Source organism: Otolemur garnettii, unplaced genomic scaffold, assembly GCF_000181295.1.
Source record: "Otolemur garnettii isolate 467f Iridium unplaced genomic scaffold, OtoGar3 scaffold00144, whole genome shotgun sequence".
NCBI classification, from domain to species: domain Eukaryota; kingdom Metazoa; phylum Chordata; class Mammalia; order Primates; family Galagidae; genus Otolemur; species Otolemur garnettii.
Window position 1 is genome coordinate 924641 of NW_003852539.1, and position 19958 is coordinate 944598.

At 46.6% G+C, this 19958-nt stretch overlaps 2 protein-coding genes across 2 annotated transcripts in view; both read left to right on the top strand.

Moving 5' to 3' along the window:
- The window catches only part of FOXJ3 (forkhead box J3), a 149635-nt gene extending 142335 nt beyond the window's left edge, over positions 1-7300 (top strand). The window contains exons 13-14 of the mRNA XM_012810897.2: positions 1835-1942; positions 4307-7300. Of these exons, the coding sequence (XP_012666351.1) occupies positions 1835-1942; positions 4307-4422 (224 nt within the window). The 3' untranslated portion in view covers positions 4423-7300. The remainder of the gene's footprint in view (positions 1-1834; positions 1943-4306) is intronic.
- Positions 7301-17373: 10073 nt separating this feature from the next.
- On the top strand, positions 17374-19683 carry GUCA2A (guanylate cyclase activator 2A). The gene is made up of 3 exons (XM_003798963.3): positions 17374-17468; positions 18724-18931; positions 19388-19683. Exons 1-3 carry the CDS (start codon positions 17394-17396, stop codon positions 19450-19452), a joined length of 348 nt encoding a protein of 115 aa, XP_003799011.1. The 5' UTR covers positions 17374-17393; the 3' UTR covers positions 19453-19683.
- Positions 19684-19958: the final 275 nt, after the last annotated feature.

Sequence of the window (19958 nt, forward strand, 5' to 3'; positions counted from 1 at the left end):
GCCATGCAAGAAAAATGAAAAAAGAAACATAAAAAGATCAATCCCTAGTAAAATCAGTTATATCTTTTGATTATGACTTCAACTCTAAGTATGTGTAGACTGAGAGTTAAAAATTTGTAGGATAGGCTCGGCACCTGTGGCTCAAGTGGCTAAGGCGTCAGCCACATACACCTAAGGTGGTGGGTTCAAATGCAGCCCGGGCCTGCCAAACAGCAATGATGGCTGCAACCAAAAAATAGCCAGGTGTTGTGGTGGGCGCCTGTGGTCCCAGCTACTTGGGAGGCAGAGGCAGGAGACTTGCTTGAGCCCAGGAGTTGGAGGTTGCTGTAAGCTGTGATGTCAGGGCACTCTACCCAGGGGAATAAGCTTGAGGCTCTGTCTCCAAAAAAAAAAAAAAATTTGTAGGATAGAAGCTAAGAAGTTGTTGGTGTATAGCCATAAGCATATTACTCTGAATGGCGTGGCCCCTCTAGCCTGGTGCAGTCTTTAGAGTACACTAGCCATGCATGTGAAAGCTGCTCAGCATGTGGGAACAGGATTGTTTCCCTGCCACAAGGGTATTAGAGCTAGCTTAGTATAACTTCCCTCCTTACTATAGTATAACTTTCCTGTTTTCTTTTCTTCCTAAATCATCAGTATGGTTAGTTGGTCAAACAGTTCAGTTTTGACTATAAACTTCACTATAAAAAGGCGTGTTATCTTGGGAGCCTGTGACTAGGGATCAGAAGTCTTAGCTTTGTCTGGTTATGTCTCATTTCCTCTCTGGTCTTGTTTCACCACCTACATGGACAGAGGTGGATTTGGAATAGATCATCTCTAAGGCCTTTCACGTCTGGACAGTCTGGCTGTCCAGTAATAGGTAAAAGTGTGGGAGGAACCGAGTACAGAATGCCCTAACTTTAAAAAAAGGGGAGGATTTTTCTTCCTGTTTCAGTTTCCTCTGGGAAAATGGTTGCTGTGTTTTAGTTTCATTACAGTATTGCTAGAATTCAAATGTAATTTGTGCAAAACACTAGAAAAACTTAGAGAAGTAGATATTCCTTACAGCACGAACCGGTTTTATGGTCCTTCTCCACGAGTTATTGGGGGAATGATCATGTTGTTTTTTCTATCCCTGTCTATTTTGCATTGTGAAGCAACATAATTGACATTTTAGAGGTATTAGTTGATGACTCCTCTCAATGAATAGATGTTACTTTAAGAACCTTCTGAAATGTCATTTGGATGAGAACTATGTTTCCCACCTCCTCACTCCAAAATAATACATTTTTAATCACCTTTGCTTGGTATGGCTCTTTTACCTTGTGTGCCTCCCAGGTACTTTGTTAATCATCATGGACACACGTGGTTAGAACTGCTTTGAGGGTGAGAAAATCAGGGAGATGGAGAAATAGGTAATATAAAAAGAGCTTATGAGTTTGGGGATCTGGATTCTAGTCCTCATGCTGTCAAACTAACGTATCTTTGGGCAAAAATGAGGATAATCCTGTCTTGCCTTCCATGTGAACTTCATGAGGGGGTCTGATAAAGTAATGGATATGAAAATACTTTTGAACTTAGATATATGACAACAACAGTATACATGCTGTGAGCTTACATTTACTGGCAGCACCAGAATTAGTACCACTGTGCTCACAGCCAGCCTGGTACTCTGTTCAAAAGGCCAGCACTGCCTTTTGGCGGAGTTTTAGCATATGAAGGAGTAATTTTTCCTTCTTTTGTCCTCCTTACTTTCTTAATTTATTTTTAGATAACAATGCTGTTAATATTTTAATGCCCAACTTGTTTTACTTATGGTAACATGTTTTCCCCCTCTGCCTTTAAATCTGATTAGGAAATTTGTACATAGATTCTAGGCAAAATCTCCCTCCTTCAGTGATGCCACCCCCTGGTTATCCTCATATCTCACAGGCACTCAGCACTCCAGGAACAACGATGGCAGGTAACAAACATGTGAGCGGATGTGTGGTGTGTGTATTACAGTTGGTATACAGAGTTTAATATTGAAAAACTTCAGTTGTCTCAATAATGAATGAGGCTGCCAGGGGAAGGAGAGAACTAACTCAAGGAGGGCTGGGGTACAGAATCTGGGTAACCACTTGATACCAGGCTGGGGTACAGAATCTGGGCAACCACTTGATACCAGTTCTGGTGGAGAGATTCCACCAAGCATTAGTTGGTGTTTGGACTTTAGGACTTAAAGTCCTTTTTAGCCCAAGATGCTATTATTCTGATTACTGTGCTGCCTTTCTAAGAGGTCTGTGGCATAGAGCTATCCTGGGTCTTAGGTATTTTTGACGATGTTTGACTAAGATAGGATTTGTTCAGGAACCTATTTGGATTAGTTCCTATAGCTTCTGCCCTATTCATTCCACTGGAGTTCCCCCAGCTATAGTTTCTAGGGAAGTACACTACAGAGGAGGTAAGTTTCAGGAGTTACTGCTTCATAGACCTTTACCCCTGAGCTCATAAAAATGTAAGATAAGTTACATTTAGCCAGGGGAATAGGGCACATACTTGTGTTGGAAAGAGTCTTAGGGATCACCTTAAGTGAGGAAATGGAGGCTCAGAAGGAGAAACACTTTGCTCAGGTCACCTACTTTGGTGAGTAGCCAAAGCAAGACTTAAGCCCCAGTCTCTGGATTTAGAGTCCCATTATTTTTCTCACATACCACAACACAATTTATTTAGGCTATTTGAGGAAGAGACAAAAGGAAGCAGGGAAGTAAGTTTAAAACTCTGTAAAAACTGTGCCAGACAGTAGTGAAATAGAAGTTGACAACCAAGTGACATGCCCATTGCTGAAAGGAAAGGAATATAACCTGTTGTGAGTGCTCACTAGTAATTTGTAGACAGCATGGTAAGTTAGTTAAGACTCTGGAGCCATATGGCCAGTGTTTGAATCCTGGTACTTTGCAATTTAATGGCTGTATGATGTTGGGCAAGATACTAACCCCCCTGCCTCAGCTTCCTTACTAATATAAATTAGAACCTGACCCACAGTACACAGTTTTTAAGTTTTTGTTAAATCAAAGATATACCAGCATTTCTGTTATACTGGGATATACTGAAAACTTTAGTATTTTGTAAAATTGCATAATGAAATATTTCAGGGCATATGAGAAAAAATAGGATTAGCAGAAGACTACTTAAAGTTTTGTGATTAGAGTACTAACAAAGCAATAATAATTCGTGTAAAAATTCCACAATATTTAACAGGATAGGCTTAATTACTAATAAAAAGAATGAATTCTACAAGTAAATATCAGTTTCTACTTAAAAAAAAAAATGAAGCTGGTTTAGAAGGGGGTTTGTTATGATGTGCAAACATGGGCTCAGTGCATCAAAATTGTGTGGTAGAGGCCAGGCACATTGGCTCACACCTGAAATCCAAGAGCTTTGGGAGGATAAGGTGATAGGATTGCTTGAACCCAGGACTGTGAGACCAGCCTGGTAACATAGTGAGACTCCATCTCTAACCCCCTGCCCCCCAAATAATAATACAAAAATTAGATTGGCGAGGTGGCTAGTCCTAGGAGAGGCTGAGGTGGAGGATCCTAGGAGGATCCCTTGAGCTCAGGAGTTCAAGATTGCAGGAAAGTGTGAGCAGGCCATTGTACTTCAGCCTGAGCATGAGACCCTGTTTCAAAAAAAAGAAAAGAAAAAAAGCAAAGAATGGGAGGGAAGGGAAGGAAAGAAGAATGGGAAGAAAAAGATACCAGGGAGCACATGGCCAAACTGATGCAAGAAGATGCACATGGAGGGGCTGGGCATTGTGCACTCAGCTGTGCTTCTCCATGGTTTACTGTGCTACATGTGTTGATGTTTTCATATGCTGTTACTTGGTGGCACAGAAATGAACTTGCTGTGGAGAATTCAGTATGACCCCGTGTGACTTCATTGATGTCATTCTCCTGTTTACCATTTTTGTGTGAGCCAGTTCATGTTAATGAAGCACGTATTAGAGCAGAACAGACTGTGAAAGAAATGGTTGCATCAGCAATTTTTTCATGCCTTCCTCACTGCAGCCTGATGTGGAAGGGAATGTGGGTTTTGAATCAAGTGAACTGACTTGACTCTGCTCCCAAAGCTGTATGACTTTGGGTAACTTGCTCTTCCTCTTAAACTGTCTCTCCCTTACCTATAAAATGAGGATCATAAGAGGCGCTTATTGGAAGGCATAAGGTGGATTAGTAAGATAATGTGTGCTGAGTATCTGATACATAGGAAGTGCTCACTACAGGTTGGTTTATTCTGCCTTTCTGTTCTACCCAGGTCACTACTAACACTGCCTCCTTTCTTCTAGGCCATCACGGAACCATGAACCAGCAGCACATGATGCCTTCCCAAGCCTTCCAGATGCGCCGTTCCCTGCCTCCAGATGACATCCAGGATGACTTTGATTGGGATTCAATTGTGTAGGGCTTGTTTTTGCAAGGCACCAGACCCTAATGTTTCCTTTCTGTGCAGTGAAGGAAAAGGTTTAAGAGAATCCAGTTGAGAAAACATACTTGCTAATCACTTTACCAATGTTATCAAAATTTCTTTTGAAGACAATCAAAAAGATTTTAGCTGGATAACTTACTGCTTTTATCTGATCCAAACAAGTACTACATGTTTGTCTCCCTGCCAGGTGCCCTATGTAGCTCCTAACTGTTGTGTGATTTGGACGGGTTTTTGCATATTTGTGTCAGTTTGATGTTAACCACAAGTGCCAGACTGATTTTTCAGACAGAGCCTATTTTGCTGCAAGCAGTTTATAGACATATATGTGTAAATATATGTATAAAAATTACTGAAAGGCTTCAGTTTTTCTAATTGGATTATTATGTCTTGAAAAGAAAACTGTCAGTTTTTATTCCTTGTTAGGCTATTTTCTGCAGGATGCTTTTAACCAAGGTAGGGAACTGAAAGGAAATAGATTTTTCCAAAGCCCAGTTTCTCTCATTTAATCTTTTTCAGAAATGTGGGTAATGAGTTCTACGCAAGTAATTCAAGGAACCCAGCTTTTGAAACTCTGCAAACAATCCAAAGGGGCAGGTTATTCCTGAGCAGCATAAAGAACTGACCAAATTTGTTTTGATGCTTGGGGGATTATAGAGTATATGTTGTACCCTGTCAATGTCGGTTTTTCTAAATCTGCATTATAACAGGTCTAAAATTTGTTTATGGATTAGAAGCTGGACATTGCTTGGTTCTTTAAACAAATCAGTGCTTCCATGTTCACGTATGTATTTATTATTCAAAAGTGTTATTTTAATATTTATTGCTACCTTCTGTGAATGCTCAGCTCTGTTGGGTTCATTATGGAGAAATGTGTCTGAAAGCGCAGAGTTATTTTTCATGGTAAGAGTTTACAAACAAGACAATCAGAGGGACACTGTGTCATTCTCTATTATCACTCCTTTTACCATATATTTCTCTATCTTAGCATTCCTGTTGATTGAGACTTATTATTTAAGTAAGATTTTTATGGAATTTGAATCAGATTCCATTTGGGCAACAGAACGGCAGGGCAGTGTTGATAAAGCAAGTTCCTGCGTTCATTCTTTTCATCTAGGTAACACTGACAGGAAGATAGAGCCACATGTGGATTTTATTTGTTTCAGTCTCCAGTGCCCATATTATGTAGCCTATTGTTTCTGTTATGCTGTGTGTCTGTGTGTGCATGATGTTTGGTCACTTTCTTTGAAATGCAGCCCACCTCCCTCTTAGGGGTTTTTATTAGTAATTTTATTTCATATATCACAATTACTTTGCATGGATTGATTGTTTTAGTTTTATAATAAAACCAGAAGAAATGATAAAACTTGAAGAAATGAGATGTTTTTAATGAATAGGTTTTGAGTTGGTTTAGACAAAAAACCCTTTTAATTCTAGTAGGGAAATATGTTCCATTAAATCAAAGAGTAATAACCGCTCACTGGTTGCTTTTTAGCATCTCTGGTCTTTTATCAGCCATGCTAAATCACTTTAATTAGCCTTAGTGATTCTATGGTTGAGTAATCTCTACTTGAACTAAACAAACATCTTTGTTTCTGTGTGCACGCGCATGCGTGCGTGTGCATTTGTGAGAGGTGTGTGTGTGTATGTGAAAGTGTGTATTTTTTTTAATGGAGTGTTGCCTTGAATGAATCACTGGGAAGCCAGCCATGGTTAAGGTCTGGTGAAGTTGGGGAGAAAGGAAGAGCTTTGTGTTTCTCTGTTGTTTGGATCCTGCTTGGCATGAAAAACGAAGCTCAGTTCCAGCCCCTTGGTTCAACGAAAATCAGAGGATTCTGGAAAGGCAGCCAACTGGCCCCTCTTAGAAGGATCAGAGCAAGATGAGATGGCAGCCTGCAGAGTAAAGCTTGAAAAAAGGGGGGGCGATTTTCAATAGTCTGCTCAAGTCACTGTTTTCTAGACACCAAAATAACTGTTTTGAAACTGTGTAAATTGCTTGGGTAGCAACGTGCACTTTAAACAATTTGGGTATTGGAATGCAGTCTCTTATACTGAGTGTTTTGGGTAGAGCCACTGATAATGATTTTACAAATTGTGTGAAGCTAATTTCCCATTTGGCAATCATTTACTGATTTGCAGTGATCAATATTTTTATGAGAATTTAAACTTACCAAGAATGACCCTGGAGGCAAAGCCTTCATCAGACCCATCCTACTCTTCAGGTGGCCCAGAGGCCTCAGACAGGCCCCCTCTGTGGGCCCGGGCCTGACAGGGCTACCCGATAAAGTGCAGAGTCCCTCTAGTGGTCATTTCACTTGGTAGTTGTTAATGTAGAGCAAGTTTTATCTTGGGCTTAAATTAAAGACTTTGGGGAAAACAATAAATGTGTGTAATCAAATGGGGGCACTCTGTCCAGGAGAATAATCCGACTGGCATTTGTGGCAGTTTTTGAAATGTAAATGTATTCATGTGTTTCTTGTAAATAGTTGTCTCAGATGTTCTTTGAAGTGGGAGGGAATCAATCTGGGGATAATTTCAAATGGAATAGAGTATTTTGATATTGTTCATTCAGAGGGTGATGTGTACATATCTATATTGTATATATGTGATGAAAATGCATTGGCTTTTTGTGTAAACACAACTTGCTCTCTGTACTGCTGTTGGACAGTCAGTGTTTTAATGTTTCTACAGTTTTGCTATTGCACGATTTCATATTTTGCCTCTCTGATGAACGGCACCCATTCTTTGTAACTGTTTAGTGCTGTAAAGAAATATTCCAAGTGTCATTAGGATTGTTGCTGCCAGAACTGATATGCATGAATGGCACTTAAAATAAATATGTTAACTCTATTTACAACAGTGATTGGTCTATGTCACTTGCTGCAATTGAAGGGGTAGGACTGGAGCTGGTCTAGATGCAGACACCCACAACCAGGCCCCCAAAGCTGTTGAGGTCTCTGAGATTGTTTCCCATTGCCTTGCTGCCTCACCATTGTAATTGCTGTCATTTACTAAGCATCTTGCTAGATCTGAGAACTTGGGGAAGTTATCTAATTTTGCTGAGTGTCATTCTCCTCATTAACAGTGCTTATACAATGTGGGTAATACCTACCTCCTAGAGTTATAGTGGGATTATGTAAACCAGCATATATAAACATCTAGAATAGCACCTGGGACATAAAGCATACTGGTGATCAGTAGGTAGCAGGTGCCATGCTACGTAGATGCTGTGATCCTCATTTTACAAACATGGAAACAGCAGAGACACAGGTATATCAATTTGTCTAGATCCTTTAGTTGGCAAGTGACAGCTGAGGTTTGAATTCTGGTCATTTGCTCCAAGTGTCATGTCGTTTTACTCCCCCTCTTACTAATCCTCTTACTTCCTCTACTCCTACCTCTACTGTTGCCCCTGGTCTTGTTCCCAGCACTGCCTTCCCAGAAAGGTATTTCCAGAAAATAAAAGTAGGCTTTTTTTTTTTTTTGAGACATAGTCTCACCATGTCACCCTGGGTAGAGTGCTGTGGCATCACAGCTCACCAGCAACCTCTAACTCTTGGGCTTAAGCGATTCTCTTGCCTCAGCCTCCCAAGTAGCTGGGACTACAGGTGCCCACCACATTGCCCAACTATTTATTTTTTGTTGCAGTGGTCATTGTTGTTTAGCTTGCCTGGGCCAGGTTCAAACTGCCAGCTTTGGTGTATGTGGCCAGCGCCCTACCCTCTGAGCTATGGGCACTGGCAGGGCTTTTTTTTTTTTTTTAATTGCTGAGCATATATTCTGTGTAAAGCCCTCCTATAAGAAATCCAAAGATAAGGAGGCCACTGTTACTTCCATTAGGGAGCAGAGACTTGCCCAGGACAGGTAGCAGATCCCAGCCCAGGGAAACTGCCCAGCTCCCTGGAATGTATGCCCAGGCAAGGCAAGAATCTTGCAGTGCAGAGTCAGCTGTGTTGGGAATTGGGGAAATGGTTTAGGAAAACCTTGGAGTGCATATGGGTTATTAAGTTGAGTCTTTAAAGGGCTCTGGACAGACAAGGAAGGTAGAGGATCTGGGATAACTCAGTCTTTCTAAAGACTGCTTTCTAAAAAGAGGAATTTTCCCAAAGCCAGAGATAGTGATTATCCACCCAGTGTATGTCTGTCCCTTAGAGGGAGGGCTGTGCTTTACTCTCATCACAGGTAAGTTTTGATCATTAACAGTGTCTTTGAAGGACTGAAGTAGGGGCATAGTCAACTCTGGTCACCTTTTGATGTGTTTTGAGTTGCACCTGTGATGAGATGAAGAAAAGTAAAATATCATTAAGATGCATGTATAATCATGAAGGAGTGTGTGGCTGCTGTTTATAAATGTGACCCTTATCTGTGAGTAAAGCCATACTGGAGAAACCATGTAAGTGTCAGTTAGCATTCATTGAAGACTTGATTGCATTGAAATGCAGTCACAGGACTATCCTAAAAGCTTCAAGCTAGAAGGAATGTTAGAAATCATCTAATACAACTCACACATTTTGTTGTTGATAATACTGAGACCCAGAGTGGGAAGCCGTTTTTTCAAAGTCACACAGCTAGTTTGAGAATTTGGGGAAGGGGAATGAAGAACATCATTTACCTGGCCGCAGTTTAAAATTCTTACACACATTGTCTTATTTGATCTACGCAATGACCTCACGATGTACTGATACTACTTCATTTTACTAAAGAAGAAACAGCTTCAGAGAGGTAAGGCACAGTGGAGTTGCATCCTGAATGCATTCAAAGCATGCCAATCTAATTATACACATTTGACTAAAAAGAGGAAGAGTGAAAATTTTCAGTAATGTTACAGTGCAGTATCTATCCACTTGTGATGGACATGTGCCCCTGAGTGTGAGATGGAAGACTCAAATCTGAAATTATAACTAGTATTGGCTCTCTGCATGAACCTCTCCTCACTGAGTATGTGATTCCAGCAGACAAAGATATACTTGTTTTGCACAAAATTGCCTTTGAGTTCAAGTGAGCTGCTTATCAAGAACTAGAAAAACTAGCCATATTGGGCTTATTGAGACATGTTTTTCCACAAAGTAGTGCCTTCCCAGAGGATTTTCGGGTGATTTTGAACTTACCTCCTTGTATTTATTCCTCCCTTGATATATCTGACTAGACAACATGTGCAAAAACGCAAACTTGGTAATTGGTTACAACAGAATCAGAACTTAACCCCTGATCAGTGCTGGCTTCAACCTTCAACTCTCCTGCGGTGCCCCTAAGCAGCACTGGCCCCATAAGTGGAGGCTTGGACAGCTAGCTAACCTTCATTAAGTACTTGTTACTTCGTATTACCTACCCCAAGCGCTTGATATAGATTATCATAGTTACTCTTTGAGTCAACTATGTGTGGTAAATAGTGTTACTGTCAACTTGCCCAGGGTCATCCAGCCTGGAAGTGGGAGAGGCAATAAGAGTAATAGCAGCAGTAGAACTGGGACTCACATATAGGCTGTCCGGCTCCAACATCTGCATTCTTCCACTCTTATCGTCTCAGGTCCTGAGCGGCCAGTGGAACTAAGAACTAAGCGGAAGCTGCGCTGCCATGAGGTGCAATGAGCACATGCGGCCACCAGAGGGTGGGGCCGCCAGCTGTGTGTCTTCTCTCCTTGCCAGTTGGGGCTGTGCTTCCTTTCTCTGTGATCCCCTCCTGGATGGTAGGGATCCCAGCAGCCAGCTCTTAGAATCTGTTCCTCTCTCCTCCCATGACTGAGCTTGCTGGAGAAAGTCAAGGGTTCCCTCTAGTTCTTAGAAGAAAATACATTGGTGGGGCCCACTCCAGAGCTGCCTCTGAGCCTAGAGCCCCATTCCAGCCCTCCTGGTGCTTACTGCTCCAATACTCCAAGGTTTGGGTGAGGACAGAATGCCCCACCATCAAATCCCAAATCCTGAGGCTCTGTTTCTTTTTCTTCTGTGGCTGTCTGAGTACAGGCGCTGGCATTATTTCAGCAGGCGTGGGGAGGGCTGTGGTCCAGCCAGCCACACTCCGTGCTACTGGGCATCTACCCTTGCCCTCCCCAGCCCTGCCCCTGGGTCCAAGCAGGCCTTGTCTCCTCGTGCTCATACACTGACTCCTGCGACCATCACAAATCTTATGATTATTGCCACCATTTGCCAGGTCCCTGCCTGGCACTTGATGGCCATTATCTGAGTTAGCACACCCAACTGCCCTGTGAGACTGGTGCCATTACCTTTTACTGCCGGACATTGCCATTCAGAGAAGGGAAGTGATTTGCCCAAGGCCACAGCGTGTGAGAGGTTGGCAGGAGAACAGGGGTCCAGTTGTGCCTTAGTCACACTTGTTCTTCCCATGAGGCTCTTCCACAACACTCCCTGTGTGCCCTTGACTTTCCTCAAGTCACACACCAGCTCTTCCCATGAGTCTCTTCCACAACACTCCCTCTGTGCCCTTGACTTTCCTTAAGTCACTCCACCCCACCCCAGAGCCAGGCCTGAGCTCACGTCACTGGGGACGAACATGCCCTTCTCACAATGCAGCCCCCAGAGATCAGAGAGGCAACTCCCCATCCCAGAAAATGGCAATAAAGATGTCTGAGGACACTTCTCACCCTTCCCACGCCAGAGTGACGTCCATAGGCAGAGGCCTTCCTGGAACAGTGCCCTTCTAGTGCTCTGGTTCCATGTGAACAGGTCTGTGGGCATAAGCTTGTGTGACTGTGTGTGAGCACAACACTTTGTGCTTGTGTGATTGACCATGTGGCTGGGTATATGACTTGTCACCTGTGTGGTTGTGACTAGACTTTTGTGTATCTGTGTCAGCTCATAACCTGCAGACAAGAGATAAGGAGATGGTTCTTCACTCAAATCTGGGAAATTTATAGCTACTTCTGCCCCAAGGGCCCATATCTGGGAGACACTTGCCTGGTTGAGTTGGCAAGGGGTCACAGGCACTGTCAAGGTTAGATACAGATACAGACCGATAGAGATGAGGTCTTCTGTTTTCTCACTGTGTCCCTGCCTTATCCTTGTCACCTTCTCCTCCCTACACTATCCCTCTGAGCTGGGCCCCAGATCTATACCTTCTTCTCCCCCTGACAGCCCTGCCCTTCCCAGTGCAAGGCTCCCTTGCCACTGCTCTGTGGTTGGGCAGTTCCCTGCAGATCCCAAAGGCTGGCAAAGTATTTGAAGCAATGGGAAGAATGCAGACTTCAGAGTAAAAGGACTTAGAATTGTGTTTCAGCAAGACAGCTCTCTGAGCCTCAGTTTGTTCATCTGTGAAATGGGGTTGAACACCTTACCTCAAAGTGTTAATAAGACCATCAGTGTGAAGGTAGATGGAAAGCAGCCAGCATGGGCCCTGGCATATACTGAGTCACAAGGAGTGCCTCTCTTCCATACACTGCCTAGCTGCCAAAACCAGCTGATTCCCCTGCCACACTATCCTCCTGATATACCCTTTGCACTCCTGGAGCATTGCCGGGGTGGATGCACCCTTCTCTTCTGCCTCAGTGCAACTGCCACTTTAAGCAGTCCGCTGTTGACACCAACACCTGGTGCTCTTTGTCATGGCTATACTGTGGTCTCCCGTGCTCTAAAGCTCCCATGGCTCCTGCGGTCACCAGGCTAAGGGCAAAACTACTTAACTCAGAATTTAAAGCCTCCTTCTCTGGTCTGCTCACCCATAGTCTTCTCAAAACTCTGCTTCCCCCCAACCCACCCACCCTTCCCCTCTGTGCTTCCTGCCGCCTTGCATCAGCCTTGCAGTTCCCATCCCCAAGGGGCCAGATTGGTCAAGGCCCACTTCCCATGCCATGTCATTTGGCAAGCACTCTCTGACCTGGCTGTAGGAGGATCAGAGACTCATGCTTGTCCCTCCTGCAGCTCCTAGCATGCTCTCTCTGCAGAGTCCCAGAGAGTTTGTGGCTGCCTCCTGCCCTTCATCTAGCATGTGGCCTCTGGGGGTGGGGTCCTCTCTGGACAGGGAAGGTTGTGGTAGGTTGTCTTGGTGGCCAATGCCCACAGCAGGCTGGAGGCTGGAGAAGGAGAAGGTGGCATCTGCTGTCCCACTGGGTAGGGAGCAGGTGGTGAATGGAGCCAGGCCACCGGGTGTGAGATGATACTGCTAAGCAAACAGCCAGACACACCTATCCACTCCCCAGCTGTACTCCTGGAACATCAAGGGAAAGCGCTGGCCCACCTGGGTCCTGGGGGAGGGAGGGATCCCTCCACCTAAGCCTGGACTTGGGCTTAAGCTGGCAGACTTCAAATCCCAACTCAGCCATCCAGTTTCTGTGTGACATTGAGCATTCTCTTTCTGGGAGCCTCAGTTTCCTCCTCTGTAAGATGGGCTTCATTGACCTACCCTAAGAAGGCCTGACTCAGTAGCCACTCCTTTTTTCTTCCCTTTCCCTAGACAGAGTAAAAGGGCCGGAGCTTGGGATCAGTAAAACAATGCAGGAGGTATGGAATGGACTGAGTAGAAGTTTAGGCTTTTCTTTGGCATTTGAGAAAGCTAGATTGTGTTCTGTAATTAGTAGCTTTGGGATTACAGCTGCCCTCAAGTTTACCTGGCAATGAGTCTGAAATATTGTATCTTTCTCTAAGATGAGGTAGCTTCACATTTGTGTCCACCCTTATGCTCTCTGTTGGCTGGGTGCCCTTGTGCAGTGCACAACACATACAACCATACATGGCAGCCTGGTATGCACCTTTGGGTTTCTTTGCCTCTCTGAGCTACTGAGTCTTGGTTTACCCATCTATAAAATGAAGTTATGCAGCTATTTCTTACATATTCCCAAAGCTGTTAGGAAGTTCACATACATTGTAATGTCTGCCTCAGGAAGTTCTGGATTCTCATAGAAACCCTCCAAGATACACTTACAAGCAGGATAGGAAAGCTGTGAATTGTGAACCACATCTTTTCAAGGGCAGTATCAAAGTCCTTAGTCTCTCACTTAGGCTCTGTTCCAGACCTTCCTGCTAAGGTCAGATTAGACCTCCAGGCCTTCAGGGAAGTGGAGCCAGGCCTGGGAGGACTAAACTCTGGGGTACTCAACTTTGATGCACACACTAGAACTACAATGAAGTCACCTAAACAGAAGAGTTAAGCAACCTGTTGGCCTAAAGGGGCAGTATAAGTGTCCTCACAGAGACCAGAGGGCTGCCCAACAGCAGGGCAGAGCTGGCAGTGGGGCAAGGATGACCAGGGTTTGGGGGGAAAGTTTGGTTTCCACACATAAAGTGTTTAGCTCAGAGCCTGTGCAGAGTGAGACTTGGTAAATGTCAGCTGCTGCTGTTACTGTGATGACTATCACATACACTGCAACCTTCTTTTTTTTTTGAGACAGTCTCATCCTGTTGCCCTCAGTAGAGTGCTGTGGTGTCACAGCTCACAGCAACCTCCAACTTTTGGGCTTAAGCAATTCTCTTGCCTCAGCCTCCCAAGTAGCCGGGACTACAGGCACCTGCCACAACACCTGGCTATTTTTTGTTGCAGTTGCCACTGTAGCTGGCTGGGGCCAGGTTCAAACCCATCACCCTGGGTATATGGGGCAGGTGCCCTACCCACAGAGCCACCAGTGCTGCCCACACAATACAACCTTCTTAATCCATCACCAACTTAGCGGCTACACTAAGAGACAAGTCTTGTGAGCACTGGGGCCTCAGCAAGGGTGAATAACAGTCCTTGTTTTAAGCAGCACTTAGAGCTGTGGGCAAGACAGATAACAGAGTTAGTTTTATGACCAGAAAGCTATAGGGACTGGTGGGGCACACAGGAGTGGAAATGATCCTAACCCAGGCTTGCTAGGGCAGGTGTTGATCAGAAAAATTTTCTAGAAAATCCAAATTTTGCAATGTAGCTGTTATTATCTCCACTTTCCAGATCCAGAAGCTGAGGCTCAGAGAAGTCATTAGCTTTTCAATGATGGAGCTGGATCCAAACACAGGGCTGCCCACTCCATAGCCTGAGCTCTTTGGCCTGCAGAACCCCAGGCTTGGGCCACTATTTCCTGGTCCACTTCCTAGATGGAGGGCTCAGCAGAGGCTGCTGATGGGTTTCCAGGCATTAGACAGGTGGTCAAGCTGGGGTTGTTGGAAAGATGCAGACAGCAGGAATTTGCCAAAGGAGGTGGTCCTGGAGAATAGGAAACCCAAACAGTTTCAGACTTCCCTTTTACCCAGATGGGAATAATGAGGGGTCAAGGGTGCTGGGACCAAGGCCTGAGCACTCAAGGTGTGGGCCTGGGGCCAGGAACCTTGGAGTCCTGGGAGGATCTCAAGATCCAGCTTCCAGAAGCTTCAGTGCAGGCTGCTGAGGTCCCATGTACTCTGGAGAAGAGAGAGGGAAACTGAACCCACAGCTGGGTCCCAGCTGGGGCAGGGGTAAAACAAGGGAAGGGGTATTGGTTCCTGTTTCCCAGGGTAAAGGGTCAGAGGTGGGGTTGGGTAGGGCAGGACCCAAAGGCCAACACCTAAGGGCCACTTCCTCCTTCCCACTGCCTGGAGGGACATCACTCCTAAACTCTCCACCTCTTACTTACCAGGCAGGCCCTGGCCAGGAGCTATGGGAGGAAGTGGCTCTGGGGGACCAAAACCCACCTTTACCCTTTACCCTCAATCCTTCTGCACCTTAGAAGTGAGAAAGACTGAAAAACCACAGAGAGTCAGAAAAAGGGCTCCTTCAGCCTAGCAGCCCCACCCAAATCCCATCCTTAATGCTAAATCAAATCCCAACCCAGCCTTAGCTTCATACTTAAACCCAGACCCACCCCCATCATAAACCCAACCCCAATCACACCTCCAGCTTTAGCTGCAAACCAACTGCAGTCCTAATCCTGCCAGGGAAGTCTTCCCTCAGTCCAGACCAGCCTCCTGTCCCTCTTGCACCCCCATGTCCAAGCCCACCCGGGCACTAACCCCTCGCCAACCTTGCTCCACTCCATTTCTGATCTGAATCCAGACCCCAGTTTGAAGCCTCACTGAGTCCCACCCCTACCTGTTACATCAGCTTTGCCCTGGTCTTAACCCAACTCCAGTCCTGCCAGACCATGCAGAGCTCCTGAGCTTCTCCATCTGGAGCGTCACGACTTCCAAGCCTTAATTATCCCTCCAGTCCCCTGTAGGGACCCCACTCCACCTGACCTCTGCTCCTTTCCTGAACGCCCCTGCCCCATGCGGCCTCTCCAGCCCCTTCCTGTCCTAGCATTCCCCAGCCATTCCCAGCCTGCACAAGCCAGCAGGGCCACCGTGTGACAGGATGAGCTGCACTCAGACCTCAGCAGACACACACACACCTCTGTGTACACACACCTCGGTAGGCACAGACACATGCACCTCAGTGCACACACAAAACTCATACCTCTTAGCATACACTCACACCTTAGTGTACACAGGTATACACACCTCAGTGTACATACACACCCCTCAGTATACACACAAACACACACCTCAATACACATATGCTCTTCAGTGTGCACACACACCTCAGGGTATATACACAGGCCTTGGCACACACACACATGTACACACCCTCAGTGTGCACACACATATGCACACATCTTAGTGTACTCAAAACACACATCTTAAATACACATACCTCAGCAGACACTCACACACACATACCCCAGAGAGCGGAGGAAAGTCTGGCTTTTCTCTGAGTATTCCCCGCCCCTTCCCACAGCTCCCTGCAGCTCCTCTTCAGTGTTGACTCTCCCTACCCAGGGATCCCATCCCACACACAAACACCCCAGAGCTGTCCTGGCATCCAGCATCTCCATGGTTTGCAGAGTAGAAAGCGAAGGTCTCAGGGTTCCCCTTTCTCTGACATACTGGGGAGCCCCACTCACAATAGCTCAATGAATACACTTGCCCCAGGGCATGGTCCCACTGGGAGCCAGAGTCCAGAGGGGCATAGGCACACAGCACATAATCCCACCCAACAGGTGACTGTACCTTCAGAGCCAGAGGGCCCAAGGGGTGGGGGGAGCTCATTCTAGGCCAAAGCACAGGCAGGAAAGTGGGGCCAGTACAGGATGAGGACATGCTGTGGGTCAGACAGGCAGAGGTTCATCAGGGGACCAGGTGTAGCTACTGCTGGAGCTGCTAAAAATAATGGAATGGCTTTCTACAACGCGCCTTCTGTGTGCCAGGCACTCAGATGAGGATTTTAAAAACCTTGCTTAATCTTAAAAACAATAATACCTATCCCATGAGGTGGATATTGTTGATCCCCACAGAAAACCAAAGGGACCATGACATTCAGAGAAGGGAAAATATGTTCCTATATATGACAAGGAAGCAGTAGGTGGGATTTGAACTCAGCTCATAGTAGCCCAGCCTGGCACCTGCCTGGTCTGCAGCCTCAGCTCTGCTGTTGGAATCTACCTCATCCCTCTCTGGTCTCTGGGCTGAATTACATTCCAGGCCTGTCTCAATTCTTAGCTGCCCTAAATGTTCCTTCCCTGGGAAAATTTCCACCTATTCTGCAGGTTTAGTGCTAGCATGACCCCCCCTTGAGGAAACCCTCCTGAACTGCCCTGCCCAGGTATGTGAGGTGGCCCTTCCATGCTTCCCTGCCCCAGTGCATCTTGGGTATGCAGACCTTCCCCTTGAGGGAGAACACAGTTCTGGATCTAGGCCTCTCTCAAGGCAGGGTCTGCAAATCCATCTCAGCACAGATGGGTCCAGGAAAGTCATCAGCAAATGCACATGGCTGGTGAATGAATAAAAGACCCAGCCCAGCTGTGGGTCAAAGGGGATTCCCAGAGAGTGGCTGAACCCTGCCAGGCTCTTATCTCCCTGGGCTGCCCTCAGCCTTATCTGATGAGAGCTAACAGGTAAGCAGATGAGACTGACAAGGGCTCCTGGGTTACTCAGTAACCCTGCCCTCTTTAAAAGTCTCACTGTTTGTTTCCCCTGGCATCCAGAACCAGCCACCCTCTCTCCTTGACACCACTACCATGAACACCTTCCTGCTGTCTGCATTCTGCCTCCTGGGGGCCTGGGTTACCCTGGCAGAGGGGGTCACTGTGCAGGTGAGTCCCTCCCTCAGCCCATCCAGCTCTCTGCCTCCAGTGCTCAAGGCCTATCCCCTGAAAGAACACCCTTACTTTGGGGTTGGAGTGGGGAGCTTTCTGAGGCTTGTCCTTCATCAGGGACACACAGGCCTTTTTTAACTCTTCAAATTTGGAGGAAAAAGAATGCTAGATAGAGAGAAGAGAACCATTTGGGAAAGACAAGAGGTTTCCTTGTCTTGGGAAAGGTCAGTTTACTGAGGGCCTCTCAGGTGCAGGCTCCTCCTGGAGTACTTTGCTGCTGCCCCACCATCACCCTGGGAGGATGGTGGGATTATTGGTTTCAATTCCAGAGGAGGAAAACTGAGCCTCAGGGAGGTTCTATAACAGGCTATGGGCACACAGCTGGGAAGGAGCTAAGTTCAAATTCAGCACTTACTCCTATTTTCTGTGTTCAGCCAGAGCACCACCTGGCTTCCAGAAATCATATGGACAGGCTGGCACTCAGTAGGGGCCTGCTGTCAGCAGAGCCATGTCCCTGTGGCCCTTTATTGCTTCTCAAACAAAAACTAGGTCAGGCCGGAGGTGGGGGCCCAGTGATCGGCCGGAACTTCCCTGAGGCGGGAAGACAACCTGGGTGTGGCCAGATGGAGCTGTGATGCTGAGTGCTGGTGCCTGCAACCTCACCCTAAAAAGCAGCACACTGGCTCCTACTCGTGAGGCACCTGTTGTACTCCTGGAGCGTCACATCCATTTTCTTCGTTCCTCATACCACATGCAGAGCCTGTGGCTTCCAAAGTGCCCAGGGTCACAGAGCAAAACCAGGCTGGGCCTCAAGTGGCTAAGGCGCCAGCCACATACACCTAAGGTGGCGGGTTCGAATCCAGCCCTGACCCGCCAAACAACAATGACGGCTGCAACCAAAAAATAGCCCGGCGTTGTGGCAGGCGCCTGTGGTCCCAGCTACTTGGGAGGCGGAGGCAGGAGACTCGCTTGAGCCCAGGAGTTGGAGGTTGCTGTGAGCTGTGAAGCCACAGCACTCTACCCAGGGGGACAGCTGGAGGCTCTGTCTCAAAAAAAAAAAAAAAACAAAAAAACAAACAAAAAAAAAACCCCAAAAAAACAACCAGGCCGAGAGGCTCGAGCTCTGCCCCTCACAGTGCCCCCCAGTGGAGTTTCTGGTTCCCATATGCCACAGTCTCTTTTGAGCGCCCGCTGAAGGGGCACAGCCAGGAAGTAGGCTGCACCTGGCCCATGCTCTGGCTGACCCTTTCAGGATGGAGATTTCTCCTTTCCTCTGGAGTCAGTGAAGAAACTCAAAGACCTCCGGGAGCTCCAGGAGCCCAGGGCTGGGAAACTCCAGAAGCTGGAACCCACGCCTGGTGAATCCGTGGTTCCTGAAGTGTGTAACAACCCTATGTTTCCTGAAGAACTCAAGCCTCTGTGCAAGGAGCCAAATGCCGAGGAGATACTTCAGAGGCTGGGTAAGCAGCCTCCTCTCTGGCCAGGCTTAGGAAATTCTGATTGGTAGCTCTTGAGGAATATGTGCTCTCATTGGTAGGAGTCTGAGGAGGGATTCGTCTCTGATTGGTAAAACTAGGGACCTTGGCTCTGATTGGTGGGTCTGTTATACTCTCCAAATAATTTTAAGTTGTAACGGGTGAGGCTTTAGGAACGTTTTCACACTGACAGGTGGGTGCCTGGTGCCTGGTCCATCTGGTCTTAGCTGTGTCTCCTTTCTGGGTGGGATCTTGGCTCTGACTGGCTTGAGCTATCCATGTGCCCTGGTTTGGGATGAAAAGCCCGCTGGGTCACAGAGGACACACCTGATGGGATTCTCCTGGAAGCTGGGTGGCAGATGTCCAAGCTTTGGCTCAAGGAGGCAAAGAGGTCTGAGGGAGGAGAAACTGGCTCTCACAAGGCCCATCTTTCTTGTCTAGAGGGCATCGCTGAGGACCCGAGCACATGTGAGATCTGTGCCTACGCTGCCTGTGCCGGATGCTAGGATGACTTGCTTGCTGCCTTCTTCCCCTCCCCCTAGGGAAGTGCCTTCTCCTGCTGGGGGAGCTTCCCACTATATTCCCACTCCCAGAAGCTCAACCCTACTTTGGCCCAGAATGGAGGAGTGAGGAAAGGGCAGCCGGGGGAGGGGCTGGGTGACTGGAGGCCCGATCCTTAACACTGTCCTTTGCCTGATCGACTGCAAAACTCAGCTAATAAATCAGATTTTGGAGTACTTTTGGTGTTGTATTCCTTTCTTCCTTCATCCATCAGTCTGCCCTAGGAAGCTTGGGTTTATTGTGGTAAGTTAAAAGACACCTATCTCTCTGCTAAACTACGCACATCTCCCGAGGCTGCCACTACACACAAGTATGGAGGGAAACCGAGCCTCCAGACCATCAGTGGGGATTGGCATTGCTTTTCTTTCACATCTTGTGGGGTCACAAAAGTCACTAAGCCACAGGTGAGTACAGGAGCCTGTCTGAGCTGGACTACCAACACAGACACTCC

What these genes read in the sequence shown, in the direction of transcription:
- GUCA2A (XM_003798963.3), top strand. Translation starts at nt 17,394, where the DNA reads ATGAACACCTTCCTGCTGTCTGCATTCTGCCTCCTGGGGGCCTGGGTT. An exon ending in CAGAGGGGGTCACTGTGCAG is followed by an intron (nt 17,469 to 18,723) that starts GTGAGTCCCTCC and finishes TGACCCTTTCAG; the next exon opens with GATGGAGATTTCTCCTTTCC. An exon ending in GGAGATACTTCAGAGGCTGG is followed by an intron (nt 18,932 to 19,387) that starts GTAAGCAGCCTC and finishes TTTCTTGTCTAG; the next exon opens with AGGGCATCGCTGAGGACCCG.